This window comes from Fusarium musae, chromosome 10 (genome assembly GCF_019915245.1).
Source record: "Fusarium musae strain F31 chromosome 10, whole genome shotgun sequence".
Lineage (NCBI taxonomy): Eukaryota > Fungi > Ascomycota > Sordariomycetes > Hypocreales > Nectriaceae > Fusarium > Fusarium musae.
Window position 1 is genome coordinate 456,226 of NC_058396.1, and position 14,790 is coordinate 471,015.

The following is a 14,790-nucleotide window of genomic DNA, read 5'->3' on the forward strand; positions in this document are numbered from 1 at the left end:
GACGCGTCGCATTTTTCGTGGTATGAAATGGACGCGGGGGTGAGAGGTCTTGTCGTCCTGGCGAGACGCTATAGCAGGGGCCAGCTTACTAGTAATACACTAACCACGAATGTTACCCTTGTGTGGCACGTGGTGATGAGATACCGCGATGCTGATGCTGCTGCAATAAAAGACTACAGGGCGGTTCTTACGAAACGAGTGACCTCGATTGGAATGTGGCTCAGCAAGTGAGAAGCTGGACTTTAGGTCAACGCTACCAAATTTGTATTAATATTACGTCCTGTTCAGCCTTTCCTGCGACGTCTTTGGCGACGATATAGGTGAATCCGCCGGCATCTCAATCGGCTCCTCATTAATCTGCCTCGCTGCTTTCATCTTTTCCACCACTGTCTGCTCCTTTCCAGTTGGCGCCTCATGGACCAAAACCCCAGGTGCTTCGTATATCGCATTATCAGGAGCTTGATGCGGAGGTAACCCAGTCCCGTCAACTTCAGAAATGCCAGTCGACTTTGCATCAAGCTCTGGCTTTTCAAAACCATCTGGATCTGTTGGGGTAATGCTTGGTGTTTGCCGCTTCTTGCGTCGGTAGAAGAAGAAGCCTGCGAGAAGGAGGATTAATGCAAAGACGCCGATGCCTGCGCCAATGCCCGCCTTAGCACCGGTTGCAAGACCTGTGGAGGTTGTTGTTTCTTGGGAGGATTCTGGTGTTGAGGTGCTGGCATTTGAATCTGCTGTTGATGTTCCGTTGTTGGCGTTGATGAAGAATAAGTTACTCTGCAGCATGCTTATATCGCTGCGATTCGACACATCGTATACGGTCATTATGAATTTCGAGTCGCCAACGTCTAAATCCATCGGTATTGTCCAGGTGTAGTTCATGTACGTGTCTGTGCAGTTGGGGTTCCATAATTTCCAGTCAGAGGAAGGGTAGTCAAACGTCTTGTTGTCTATACTCATTCAGTAGTGTTTTGGTGATGAGATCCAATACGGGACTTACCAAATATCACTATGGGCTTTAGATCGTCCGGGCCTGGGCCATATTTGCCTGTCCACCACCTCAACTCCAACTTCACTTTGGTGCTTCCTTCGCCCCATGTTCCGTTGACGTCGCGCCCAGCTCCCCAGCCTACCATCTGTGTTTGTCCACGCACCCAAGTCTTGCCTTCACCAGGCCAGAGAAATTGATCCTCAATGGTCGCGATATCGCACCAGCCATCTTCTGTTTCGTCATCATCGTCTCGTCGTCGTAGCGATAAAGGCATCTTGATGGTGGAGAATTTGAACAAGTTGGGGGGGTTTTGCAATGGAATTGGGAGGATGGACATTCGACATCTTTAATGCATTGACTGGTGGGGAGCATTTGGGGCCGACGTTACCATAACAGCTTAATCGAAATAAGGACCTGTCTCGTCTTGAATCCTTCAACAGCCTGGCGAATCGGGCTTTGCGTAGACCTCTCGCCTAGAGTCTTGGCTGCGATCCTTCAGTGGTACCCTTGAAGCATCGCCTGTCAAAGAATGGAGTTTTGGGTCCTTTTGCTGCGCATTGACCACAGGTCCATGGGGCTTAGACAGTTCCAAGTTTTCATTCTCATTTCTAATTCTTTTCATATAGTTATATTTAGCCATTAAACCCGACCGACGGACTAGGTCGGGGTTTGAGATCCTTTGTCTCCAGCTTCAACCAGAGATTGCAACATACAGGTAGTACATAATTACAGTTCTCCCATGCTCAGGCACCGACGGGTCTCATTCATCCTTGCCCCTCGGTCGGACCCATGCAAAGGATTCAAAGGGGAGAAACTGTGGACCACCCACCTCGACAGAATAGGTGTATGCTTTTCCGTCAGTATGCCCTCTCTTTTCACTCGCTGCCTCTCATTACAAGGCACGGCTCAAGTTCGTAGTGAGGTCCGTCCCTCAATAGCGGTAGTCATGCCGTCCAGCTCTTGCTCACCGTTGTCAGGCTCATCATCCCATCCTTCGCGCTGATCTTTCGGCACCCTGACAAACAAGACATCCAAAGCCAAGCCAAGCACTGCCAAGCCAGCCGCAAAGTACAGAGCTGCCCTATATCCCCTAACTTCATCACCGTTACTCGTTCCAACCTCTGTCTCAATCGTCCCAGCAAAGCCTTGACCTAAACTGTTTCCATAGAGGTTAAGGGTTCCGATCAGACTGCTCGCTACGCCCTGTTGACGACGGCTGACGCTGTTGCTCGCGATCACTTGTGCCGCAACGTATACCAAGTCGGGGCAGAAACCGTAGAGAATCATCGCTGGGAAGACCTGCGCCCAATATGTTTGCTGTACTGGCATTGTCGCGAGGAGGATATTGCCAACTAGGGTGACAATCACACCGATTGCCATTATCCATTGCGCTGCAACGCGGGGGATTAGCCATGCTGCGAAGAACACGGCGAACACAGAGCTTAGCCCTAATGGTACCCAATTAATGCCAATTTGAGTGACAGATATTCCGCGCAGGAGGTACTGCCAACTCGTTGAGTACCAGAGACCGATCCCGAAAGCCATGTAGCTCTGTTTGATATGTTAGTATTTAAATCACTAATAGAGGCCTGTCAGTTGGAAGACGTACCAGAAGCACAACAAAGACTAAAGCTGTAAAAGTCGGCGCTTGAAAGACTGAGAGCGGCATGATGGGATCCTTGGCATAACGCTTCTCCCAGAGCAGAAAGGCAAGAAACATTACTACCGAAAGAACCAGTAGGGCTATCTCGTAGGGAGCGTTCCATCCAGCTGATGGCGCTTGGCTACGATAGTCAGTGTTAGTAAAGACTACTAAGGCCAAGTTGTACTTACTTGCATACTACGTTGAAAAGAAGTAAGCTTCCTAGCCCCAGAATAATCCCAGGAATATCGATGTGCCCTCCTTTGTCAACTGGGGTTTCCTTCGGCATGAGATACGCCAACCATGCCAGATTGAAAGCCGCAATACCAGCACTAATACAAACATCAATCGTTGCTCAACAAGCGAACAGAACACTTACATGAGAACAAAAAGCCACATCCAAGTTACATAATCGATGAATACACCCGCTACTAGCGAACCGATCATTCCTCCCAGAGGCGGCGAAGCTGCAAAGAAACCCAAAACGACATTTCGCGATCGACCTGGTGGGACCATGGTGGTGATAATTGATACGGCATTGGGCATGAAGATACCTCCGCCAACACCAGTCAAAGCGCGCATGGCGATGAATGAATCGTAGGTCTTGGTGAATGCATTGATGAGAGAGAAGAGGGTGAAGATTGAGCAGCCGAGAAGGGTGAGCTGAGAATGGCCATAGATGGCGCCTAGTCGACCTGTTACTAGGACAAATGCACCTTGAGTGAGTCTATAAATATCAGCATCGTATAGAGAAAGAGCAAAGATGGGGTAAAGGCCTACGGATATGAAGCAACCATCCAATTGGCTTTGCCGGGACCTGATTCACGCCCCAGATCTTTACTAAGAGCGAGACCGCCGACGATGGTGGTACAATTGGACATGAACTTCAGAAAAGGTCAGTAAATTACTCAGCGAAACTTAGAAACTTTTAGACATGGTTAAATTACCTGGATCATGTTTGCACAGACCAGTAAAGAGATGATGAGTCGACGTGATGCTGGACTTGTCGTGAATGCAGGGTCAGCTTCAAAGACTCGCCCCGCACTCCGAGTCTCTGGGAGGTCTTCATTATGGCTCCTGTTTTCGAGAGAAATTGTCTCGAAGGGTGCCTGAAGAGCTGTCTGAGTTGTCGCCATCTTGGGATCTCACCAAAAATGAAATGATCAGTCTTGGTTGTGAAGGTAGATAATGTTGCGCCGTGGGGTTTTGTAGTGGTGGATGTGCTTGCGGTAGTGCCTATCTAGGCTATTCCACCAAGCTAAGTTTTATGCAATTCTGATCGATGTACGGATACCTTTGTTCTGTTAGGCATTTGAGCGCCAGGCTACCCGGACCTAACAGATACTTCTGAATTATGCAATGTCTCTTTTTTAGCCCCACATCCGTTTGAACCTATCGTACTCAGCGTATCGATCAGGGCGTCACATCATCAGTCATCAACCGCTTAAATTAATCGGCAAAATAAGTCTGCAGCCAACCTGCGACAGCGTCGCCATATCAGTCAACGTTTAAAGCACCTCCGCTCTCTGCATGACTCATTACTACGTCAGCCCTATATCATTGGGCAATTACTCGGTATTGGTCAATTATTAATTATATATTCCTTGCTACTCACCAGACCTACTCGATCAAGGTCTATAGAGTTACCACTGGACTTAAGGAGCAGCAATGCACAGAATAATCGATTAATATTTATTCATAAATGTCAGACGAAAGCTGATACTTTCCGTGAGCTATTGTCATAGCTAGAATCATAATCATAACCAGGTCCAATCCTGTTCACTTCAGAACAAGTCAACGTGACACTTGCGCGTCAACGGAATATCCGCAGTAAACACAAGCTTCTTGTTCTCGGCATCATACTCAGCATGCTCCGTACCATGAGGCTTAGACTTGACGCCCAACACAGTAATAGTCTCAATACCAACACCAGCATCATACTCAAAAGTTCCGTCAAAGCTCAGCTTGCCCTTGCTGTACTTGAAGTCGATCTCAGAAGCTGTGTCCTGAACAACAGACTCGCCGTCATCAAGATATAAAGAGCCCTCAGCCTTTCCGTCAAGACCAGGGGCGATGACGAGGTTGAAACCCTTCTGGCGGAGAGCCTTGGTTGTGTTGGCGCTCTCAACGCGCTGGGGGTAGATGAGACCGCCCTTGTAGTGGACCATAATGTCGGTGAGCTCGACTTCGGCAGACTCGTACTGAGCCTTACCGCGGACGGGCTTGCCGGTGGACCACTCGTAGAAAATATCGTCAGGGAGGTAGTACTCGAGCTTGGTGCTGTTCTCCTTGGTGACGGGGCTGACAAGGATACCATCGCCGTAGAAGAACTGGAGGTCGATGGAGTAGGTGTTCTTGTCCTTGGGGTAGTTGAAGAACATGGGGTTGAGAGTAGGAGAGCCGGTCTGGTTCTGCTTATAGATGGCAGTGTAGATGTAGTCAACTATTCCTGTTAGCAAAACATCCATATGTAGGGAGAGACAAACTTACGGAGCTGGTAGCGGATGGAGATACCATTGCGAGCAGCCTCAGTAACCTTGGGCCAGCGGTAGAACTCCTGAGACTGGGAAGTAATATCGGCGTGGTTACGGAAGAAAGTGTAGAAACTACCGAGGGTGGCCCATCGAGCACAAAGGGTCTCAGTGACATTACCACCGAATCCACAGACATCAGCACCGACAACAGGGATCTGGTAGATAGAAGCAAACTGCAGGATCTGAGAGATGGAGAAGCGGTACTGATCCCACTGAGATAGGTTATCACCTAGCCAGTGCGAAACATCCTTGCCAGAACCAGCAAAGGTACTTCGAGTAATGACAAGAGCACGCTTATCAGGACGTCGAGAGCGCATAGCGTTGTGAGAGTGCGAAGACATCTGAGCACCATACAAGTTATGTGTATCATACTGAACGTAATCTCCGCTCTGAACGAGATCAGTGTCGGTGGTACTATCAGCCAGTGTAGGTCCAGCGCCGTTCTGAATCATGTAAGGGGGTTGGATGAGCTCTCGGTTGGGAAGACCCTTGCACTCGTCGGGACCACAGCCAGAACCAGTCTTCTTGCCGTTCTGCCAGCCGTGGCCGGGGCGGCCGTACTTGTTCTGGCCCCAGACCTTGCGGGTAGCTGCCCAGCGACCTACACCGCGTTCGCGAGGAGTTGTGCGGACTTCGACGGAGCGCTTGGTGGTCTTGGCGACGGCAGTGACTTCGCGTTTGGTGGAGCGGTCGGAGGGTGGCTGGAGACTCTCGGGGAAACCAGGGATGGGAGCTGGAGGACCGTCTCGAACGGGAGGAGCCTTGGGAGGGTCACCATCAACCTTGGCGAAGTTCTCGGGAGTGGTGTTGTTGCCGGGATAAGGACGGTTAAAGAAGTTGGCGGGCTCGTTCATATCGATCCAGAGAGCATCGATGTTAGGACCATGCTCGCCGTCGAAGAAGTTCTGGAACAGCTCGTTCCAGTACTGCTGAGAGTTGGGGTTGAACCAATCGGGGAAGACACTGGGTCCAGCCCAAACAACACCTCTGTAGTCTGAACCATTAGGCTCCTTCATGAAGGTATCGTACTTAAGACCGCTGGTGAGAGCTGGATTGGGCTCCATATCGTACACAGCGGGATCAACCATGACGATGTAGTGCTGATCACGAGCGTGGATAGTGTCAACGAGATCCTTGTACTTATCAGCAGGGAATCGCTCAGGGTCGATGGTAAAGATGCGACGACGGTCCATGTAGTCGATATCAGTCCACATCGTCTCTAGCGGGATCTTAGCAGCTGAGTAATTGGCCACTACGCCAGCGACTTCGTAGACATCTCGATATCCATATCTGCACTGATGGAAACCAAGACCCCAGTAGGGCGTCATGAGAGGAAGGGTGGTGATCTCAGCATACTGCTTGGCGACATCGCGGGGTGTAGGACCAGCGATGAAGTAGAAGTCGAGAACACCGCCGATGATGTTGTACTCTAGGAATTGCTTGCCGTCCTTCTTGTCGATGAAGACATCCATGCCGTTGGAGTTGAGGAGGAAGACACCGTGGGTGCCGCCCTTGCGGTGGTCAAAGTAAATGGGGTGAGCTCCATACAGGTTCTGTCCGTTGGGACAACTGGGTCATGTTAGCAAGCGAGCCAAAATGATGAGAAAGATTTTAATGACTTACCCATAAGCATCGCGAGTGTAGATTGTGCGTGTGTAGTTGGTGGCATTGAGCATGAAAGGATCACTATGCTCACCAAGACCATAAAGATAGGGTCTCTCAGGAAGTTTCGTCTTGAGGTACAAGTACTGACTCTCAAAAACAAGCTTGCTGCCCGAAGTGTCAAAAAGCACTTCCCCAGAATCCTTCCTCGTCACAGTGAACGAAAAAGGATCCGCCTTAAAGTCAAACTTGAGCTTCGAGTTCTTGGGCGAAGCCCACTGTCCGTAGCCAGGACGAGGGAAGATATCATCAGGGACTTGGTAAACCGTGTTATTCGTATCCAAAATCTTGACGTGCAGACGATTCTCAGTCTGATACTCCACCTCAAGCTTCAGCTCGGGGAGATCAACACCAAAGACGTCGCAGGCCTGTCCCGCAAGAGACAAATCAGCGTAGAAGCCAGATTTGGTCTGTCGGTGGTTGGTAGCTTTGTAGCCGGGACATTTGGAGAGATCCTTCTCGAAGAGGTCTCTGCGGGGTTTGTCAAGGTCCTCAACGCCAGCCTTGCTCTGCGCAAAGGCAGTGCCAAAGGCGACGGCCGAAGTGAGCAGCGTCTTGAAGAACATGATTGAGATGAGAAGAGCTGGTTGCTGAGCGAGAAGAGGCATCAAGCCATGTTGCTGTGGTATATATACTGATTCGTTCTTGGCGCTGTGAGTCTCAATCGTCTCGTCATGATGCATATGGCCTTGCAGGGGAGCGGAGACTCCGCCGCTCAGGAACAGAGCGAGGGAGACTCCGTAGAGGAAACCCGCTATAACGGTCATCATTGCCGTAAAACCCTTGGAGAAAGAATTCAAGCTTGAGCTAGGTTATGGCCGAGAAAAGAGCCGGGACCAGGTTTTCGTTGCGTGATGCTGTGCAGGGATACTTTGATCTTCGAGGGGAGGAGGATCCATTTTGCGGGGTCGGTTTTTCCCCAGCTTTTCTTTTTTACACAAGGTCTGTGGTGACAAAGTTATGATGGTAAAATTATTCGGCTGGGTGAGTTAACGGTTGAGCATGGGATTGGTCGAACGTCGGGCCGAACGTTATGCATAATTGAAGAAGTTCGTGAGTGCGGATGAGACATTGACGAATGAATTAGAGTGGGAGACGGAGCGTGGTTGCTTTGGGTAATGATCGTGGGTTGGTTTGATGAGCTTCAGAAGTGAGTGTGCTGCGACGAGAAGTGAGATGTGCTGCTATTCAATGATGATCCGACACTAACGCGAGTAGGCATGTGTCAGGGTGATTTCTGTTAGCGACATATCCTTGTCATCCGAGGGTACATGAAGCCATTGCATCACCACTCCTCTTGTTCCCATTCATTGGGCCGACTTCGGTCTCTGACTCGGTGGCACTCGAATTAGCTGCTGGAGACCATGTTCTTTTAGTGCTAAACCCCAGGACCAAGCCATGATTCCCATGGGGAAGTTGAATAGCGCATGGGGAAATTCCCGACAATCCTTGCTGACCTGAAATCACCACCCACACTCCCCTTCAGTCTCGCAGTGAGATATTGTTGGGTGATTTTGTCACTGCATGCTGCCAAGTCGTAGCCATCTCGGTCAATTATGTCAATCATGACAAACCCTGCAGTTCATCTGATGATCGGGATAGCACGACCGTGGATAGCTTCACGGCGGAACTTTTGCCCTTGTTCCTGTCGCTAGCAAAATTGAGTAATAATGGGATGACTACAGCTTGTGAGAAGCGATTGGAAGCCTCGGCTACGGAATCACCGGATAGAGGCGGGCTAGAGGTGCAGGGTAAGGAACACATTTTTGCATATCGGACTTGTTTTCTTGTTGGATCATTTACATTGGTATAAGCTTATTCTTTATGTGGATTAATTCGATGGCAATTATCATTTTACGATGTTGGTTTAACCTCAGTGAAAAGCTGTGTTGATGGTGGTTGAGCTCGACCTTAAATCAAGCTTACTCGCTTTGTGCGATGGCCCGGCGAGTGACATCGTGTGCAAAACAGCAACAGAACTTTTGATCCTGAAACATTTGGAATCTATCTTGTTGAGCCGCGGACTAGAAATTATTTGATACGTTTGCCCAATATTCTCTGTACTAAGGTTATGAACTGGATTGTATGTTCTCCAGCCATGTGCTCATTACTGGCAAGAGCTTCGCCTCCTGCTCCAGACTACGAGTGTCGGAGTAAATAAACTCCGAGATTGTTCATTCATGAGCTGGATACCGCTCACAGATTGTGTTTCCAGGCATCAGCGTTTTGGAGTTGAAGATATGCTATCAACCTCGTGATGTCGCAGGTAGCAATGAAACCCAACAATCCATCTAGTCGCATTGACCCACTCTGCTTACGCTCACCGATTGTCAAACCTCAGCCATTTCAGTGAAATGCCAAAAACAACAAAAGAAATGGCACAAGCGACCCAAAATACCATCACAAAGTTTGAGATAGCCGGGAACTCGGGCAGTTCGTATCCTTTGATCATCTTTTTCCACGGCTCAGGCGATTCCTGTGAGTCTTGGGCGGCGTTAGCAGAACTCCTTTGTCCTGCGTACCAGCTCTTGCTCTGGGATAGGCAAGATCCATATGTCAGAACCGACATAGCTATCTCAGAACTGTTGGAGTTTCTCGATAGTAGCGATACGCCCAAGCAATATGTGCTAATCGCGCATTCATACGGCGGCACCTTCGCCCGGCTCTTCCTCGAAGCGAGACCGCAACAAGTAGCGGGAATAGTCCTCGCTGAAACGGGCGCAGAGCCAACGATAGACGCCCAACTCGAACAAAGACAATACGATAAGAAGATCTTGGGGAACAAACCACTCGTCGTCATTCGAGGCAACACTCTGAAATGGAAACAGCTACAGTATGATCAGGCCATCGCTGCAGAGCAGAACCTCGCCAGCCCAACCCTGCTCATGCAGAAGAAGCTCTTGGACGCGACGGACAAGGAAGATGAGAGGTTGAAAAAGGCACAGCTGCAACTCTCTAGAAATAATCGATATGTGCATATCCCGGATGTCAGTCATGATGTGATTATTGAGAAGCCGGAAGCTGTGAGGGAGGCTGTTTGTTGGGTCATGGAGCATTTGCAGACTGGTGAGGAAGAGGTGCGGGAGGATGAGACACCAGTGCGTGTCGCAGAAGAGGGCGAGACTGTTGTTAAGAAGAGCTTTGGGGATAGGTTGAGAGGAGCGAAGAAGTTGTCTTTGAGGGGAAGTCTGTTCAAGCTGTTCAAGAAGTCTGATAAGTGAGACATGATATGATGTTATTGCTGGCCAATAATTAGAAATTGAATGGAAGTGCAGCTAGATACAGAATGTGTAGGAATGAACTGCTGAAAGAAGACTCAAGCCGCAGAATGTACAAAGAGGATATATCAGAGTAGATAGTGTTTTCCACTTTACGGAGAATGAAACCAAATGCCTCTTCAAGAGAGTGAAAGAAACAACGCAAATCAGTAAACCAAAGAATAAGGCAATGACCGGGAGCTAGTAAAACTGTAAAAAATAGGTAAGGAAACATCCAGCACCACCTCAGGCCTTGATAAACCGGAACCCAGTGGCGTCGCTCTCAACCGCACCATCGTTGATCAGTGACCCATCACCGCCAACTCTCACATACTTCCCATTACTAGCTGCTTTGATAGAATAAACGCCCTGGCTCTGGCCAATCTTTTGACGGATAATGAACCGCTCCCAGGTATCAGCAATCGCACGGGCTGCCGAGAGCGAATAGGCGCCGGACTGATCCGCGGTCACGTATTGCTTGTTGCTAGTGAGCTGCAGGGTCCCAGCATTGGGAACATAGGCACTGGAGAAGACGCTCGCTTCATTGGATGAATTGCTTGATGTAGAGAGCTGACCGCCGTTGGCTGCGCATACGATGTATTTGCCTGACGTGGCTTGGATCTTGTAGTCTCCGTAGGGGTTCTGAGGGAGGGCACCACAGATAGGCTGGCCGCTGGGATTGGGGCGCGTACTGATGAAGTATAGTTCGTTCGTGTATGTGTTTCCAGAGCCTGTGATCAAAGACGTGTCAGTCCATCGCGTCAGAGTCACCAAGTGTTATCTGAACTTACCCCAGTCGCTCAGGTTGGCGCTCCAAGCAGCAGCTTCTTGCGGCTTGGCGTTGGAGTAGGCAGCGTAGATGACAGATTTCCTGTTTCGTTAGCAATCCAGGAGAAGAAGCTCAGCAACGTGAGAGTACGTACCATGAGTCGGCATATGAGGCGTTCGTCAATTCCGGCATCGTGTAGGCGAAGACGTTGCTAACCCACTCAGCATCGTACATGACCTGCCATTCCGTGTAAGCCATCACCGTCAGACTCGGCCAAATTTATTCTTACCTCGTTGGCAGGTGTGACAGGCAGAATCTGAATCGCAGCAATCTGCACCTTCTCAGCGCCCCAGAACAGCCAAGCCCCCGTTTGCCAGTCCATCACATTGCCGACCGTGATCAGATCCCTGAACTTGGCCTCGGGATACGGGTTCATGGGATCATCTTTACCAGCGCTCGGGTACAGGTGCCAGTATTTCTTGGCGGCCTGCTGTTCTATAGCGAGTAGGAGTCGAGCAAAGTTGGCGTGTTCTTGACCAAGCGCTACCGTGGCCCAGAGCATGGCGCCGTAGTAACCGTTGACGGCCTCACCGACGGATTCTTGATCACGGCTACCAGCCCCGTTGGCAATGCCGGATGCCCATGAGTGACCGGCGAACCAATCTAGACAGCGTGTGATAGGGAAGAAGGGATCGTCCGATGAAGGGTTGATAATGTCTCTGTTGGGCATTGGTCAGCGCCAGTCTTGACAGGATCATAGGTAGGAACAAGTCAACTTACCGGGCAAAAAAGGTCACATATTCTCTGTGCACGTTTAGCCAGTTTGGATCGTACTTGGCGATCACTGCAGCAATATGAAGGAAGTAACCGTAGTGAAAGTGATGATCGTTGAAGTAACCATTGCCAAAATCCACCCAGACATTTGTGGCGCCTTCTTTGTTAATAACACCGCCCCAAGTCGTCTCATAAGCAGGGAGAGCCTTGTTGGTGGCGCTAAACCAGTTGTCGAAAGAGGCTTTGAGGTATTTGATAACTGGGTCAATGAGATCCTTGCTTCCAACATGGTCACTGCACATAAGTGAGTCTAAATTCAACATAGACGCGATCGCCGAGGTACGTACGCTATTAGTGCTAGACGGGACTTAGCAGCGAGTGTTCCGCCCCAGTAGTAGAACTCGTTTGGTGCTGGAGCCTTGGAGGGATCAAGTTGGTCGACTTCGTACTTGAGACCGTTTACAACTGATTCCTTACAGGAGGGGTCCACGTCACGCGGGGCGTTCCAAGTTATCGAGGTCAACTTGTATGTCAATCTCCAAATGTTTCCAAGCGTTGGGTACATCCACCCCTAGAATAATCAGCCGTCATGGAACGTTACATAGGCGTCGGGGCTACTTACCTTCAAGGTCAAATAGCTCAGGGTAGATGGTCCGGGAGAGTTAGGGTTTTGTAGTACTTCGCGGTGATGCGGCCAGGTGAGCATTAGCAAATCACCGGTGCCCTTTGTCTTCCACTTGAATGTCACTGTGCCTGAATCGCCACTAATAGAATAGTCTTGAGACAGGGAGATAGGGTAGACCTTTGAATGGGCATCCAGGAGTTTCTGATGGTTGGGATCCCTGAGCATTACCATTCGCAAGATACCGGAGAACTTCCCATCTGCAGAAAGGGTTCCTTTGTTATTGTTCTCGGCTTTGGCGGTAAGCTTGATGGATCTGTCCGAATATATTAGATACGTAGTGCCCTTTGTGTCGATGACAGTAAACTTGGTGCCTCGATGGCTCACTAAAGGTTTGATTGTCTCAGTCAGTAAACGCTCATAATGTTACTTTTGCATTTGAATCACGCACCGGTATTCCCGCCGCTCAGTTCTTTACTGTTGAGCGACTTGATGCCCCCGTTTAACGTTGTCAACCGTGGAGTTGCAGACTTGTATTGGAAGGTCATGTATGGCGACCCTGGTACAAGATATGCCTTCATAGATGAATTGCCCTGGAAGTACTGGATTGTAACAGTCTGAGTGTCAAAGGCCGTTGCTTTGTGACCATCGAATTCACCGCTATGTTCACTGAACGAGGCCCGCCAGTCTAGCTGAGTCGGCACCCTGACGGAAGTCCCGTCAAATTGGCGATCTTGGCCAATGCCAAAGCCAATGCCGAATCCATCTAGGGATGATTCGTATGGAAATGGACCCGCTGCTGTACCCGTCCCAGGAGGCGCAGCATATGGAGCCCACCATCCGTTGGTTGGATACTTGCTTGGGGTCAGCATACCAGTGTTTGTCACGAAGCATAGATGGATTAACTCACAGGCCCTTTAAGATCTTTGAAGAAAGAACTTAGAGGGGGAGCATCGGTTTGGACAGTTCCTCCTGTCAAACTGTTGGGGTTACTAGTGCCGATAGGGCCAAGTGAAGCACGATTAGCCAGCTTGACGGTCCCAGCCAGTGACTGGGATACTAGCAGCAAAAGAGGTAGTAAATATTTCATCTGGTTGTGAATTGTATGATGCGAGACAATGCTTTGTTGAGATTCTTTGTTCTACTTCTTCATTCTCCTTACACAAGCACTTTATATAACTGTTTACTAGACACATTCTTCTGCCTCTCCACAGTGGGTTACGGAAGTCTTGATTCCAGGGTGAGACATCTTCCCTCAGTCCATATGATCCGTTATCGGCCCTAATGCGAGGTGATAGCATTCCTGAACAGAACTGGGTAGTGAATATACCCTGACTTCAAGACATGACCATGCCAAATGAGACAGCCGGATGTAACCTTGGTCCTCTCTTAACAGGGCCACGAGTAATTGAGTTGATATACACAATTGGAAGGAATGAGAATCGTAACCGAATACAACTTCATTATCGTTGGCTATCTAGTAGCTGTGACTGCTCGGAGAAAGTTGCCGGAGAATGACGTTTAAAGTTTGATTTAAGGGACATCACCACTCGACCTAAGGACGGGTGCATATTTAGTCTCATTCGGTATAACCACAACACTATGAGCTCGCAAACGCTGATACAGTCAGGCCGCTGGCGCGCAAAACACAGCAGTAGTTCGCTCCATTCGGTCTTTTCCTAAGTTTCATCTAATAAGAACCTGGGGATGCAGCCTGGCTCGTGTGAGGTCCCCGCAAACACGAGCCAACCAAGGAGGTCGGAGCGTATATCGCGGGGAATGACTGCCTTATTGTAACTGCCGGATCATAGATCATATGTCACTACCAGTAATTTAAACAGATTGGAGAAACGGAAGGCTCAGGGGTCTATGCAGGTGGACGAAAGTGGCAGGCCTCCTATTCTCCGCCAAGGATGAGCACTCACTCCCAATCAATCTGTTCCGTTATCTTGAAACCTAAGAGAAGAGTTGGTCTCTCTCCACGTCTCTGCATTCCAGAGCTCTCGAAATTACATCCCAATTATCCACGATTGAAACCATTGCGATTAGTAGATATTCCTCTCTACCTTCGCTTCTTTCACCCATCCGAGACATTTCAGCTTTGAGAACAGTTTGCAGCTCAAGTCGTAGTTCGCGTACAGCCATCAAGAAAGGTATTCAACAGAAATAGACCAGAGTCGGCCCTCCTATGACACGGCCAGTGACGGTGAGGAAAAGGTTGTCATGCCATGGGTATCAAGATGAGTGATGTTTTAGTGTAGATTACTTACTACCCTACGTGGTCAGGTAAGCAGACTATATAAAATACCTTCCTATCTTGCATGGTCATTAAAAGGCAGACTACCGAGATGAACCTGCCAAGTCCCGGTTACACAGCGCTCGAACAGCTTTACCAACACGAGAAAAGGAGGTGAAAAGCTCATTTGCATTGAAGGAACAGGCCAAAAGGGTGTGATCACAAACACCTAGTATTTTTGGAATTCAAGCCTTCGGAGAAGCACCAATGAAGCCATTAGATACATTGACGGACGTGATCATCCTC

The 14,790-nt window shown here is 49.3% G+C and overlaps 5 protein-coding genes across 5 annotated transcripts; 1 reads left to right on the plus strand and 4 right to left on the minus strand.

Moving 5' to 3' along the window:
* Positions 1-273: 273 nt before the first annotated feature.
* J7337_012309 (uncharacterized protein) lies at positions 274-1,262 on the minus strand (the record flags this gene model as incomplete). The annotated part of the gene is made up of 2 exons (XM_044829835.1): positions 274-947; positions 998-1,262. The coding sequence occupies 2 exons, from the start codon at positions 1,260-1,262 to the stop codon at positions 274-276; spliced, it is 939 nt and encodes a 312-aa protein (XP_044674751.1).
* Positions 1,263-1,894: 632 nt separating this feature from the next.
* Positions 1,895-3,427, minus strand: J7337_012310 (uncharacterized protein; the record flags this gene model as incomplete). The annotated part of the gene is made up of 4 exons (XM_044829836.1): positions 1,895-2,539; positions 2,598-2,772; positions 3,010-3,357; positions 3,411-3,427. The coding sequence occupies 4 exons, from the start codon at positions 3,425-3,427 to the stop codon at positions 1,895-1,897; spliced, it is 1,185 nt and encodes a 394-aa protein (XP_044674752.1).
* Positions 3,428-4,414: 987 nt separating this feature from the next.
* On the minus strand, positions 4,415-7,593 carry J7337_012311 (uncharacterized protein; the record flags this gene model as incomplete). The annotated part of the gene is made up of 3 exons (XM_044829837.1): positions 4,415-5,073; positions 5,121-6,733; positions 6,788-7,593. The coding sequence occupies 3 exons, from the start codon at positions 7,591-7,593 to the stop codon at positions 4,415-4,417; spliced, it is 3,078 nt and encodes a 1,025-aa protein (XP_044674753.1).
* A 1,608-nt stretch (positions 7,594-9,201) lies between these two features.
* J7337_012312 (uncharacterized protein) lies at positions 9,202-10,047 on the plus strand (the record flags this gene model as incomplete). The annotated part of the gene is made up of 1 exon (XM_044829838.1): positions 9,202-10,047. The coding sequence occupies one exon, from the start codon at positions 9,202-9,204 to the stop codon at positions 10,045-10,047; it is 846 nt and encodes a 281-aa protein (XP_044674754.1).
* A 282-nt stretch (positions 10,048-10,329) lies between these two features.
* J7337_012313 (uncharacterized protein) lies at positions 10,330-13,338 on the minus strand (the record flags this gene model as incomplete). The annotated part of the gene is made up of 9 exons (XM_044829839.1): positions 10,330-10,814; positions 10,875-10,954; positions 11,007-11,089; positions 11,142-11,571; positions 11,633-11,920; positions 11,974-12,197; positions 12,249-12,634; positions 12,700-13,102; positions 13,159-13,338. The coding sequence occupies 9 exons, from the start codon at positions 13,336-13,338 to the stop codon at positions 10,330-10,332; spliced, it is 2,559 nt and encodes an 852-aa protein (XP_044674755.1).
* Positions 13,339-14,790: the final 1,452 nt, after the last annotated feature.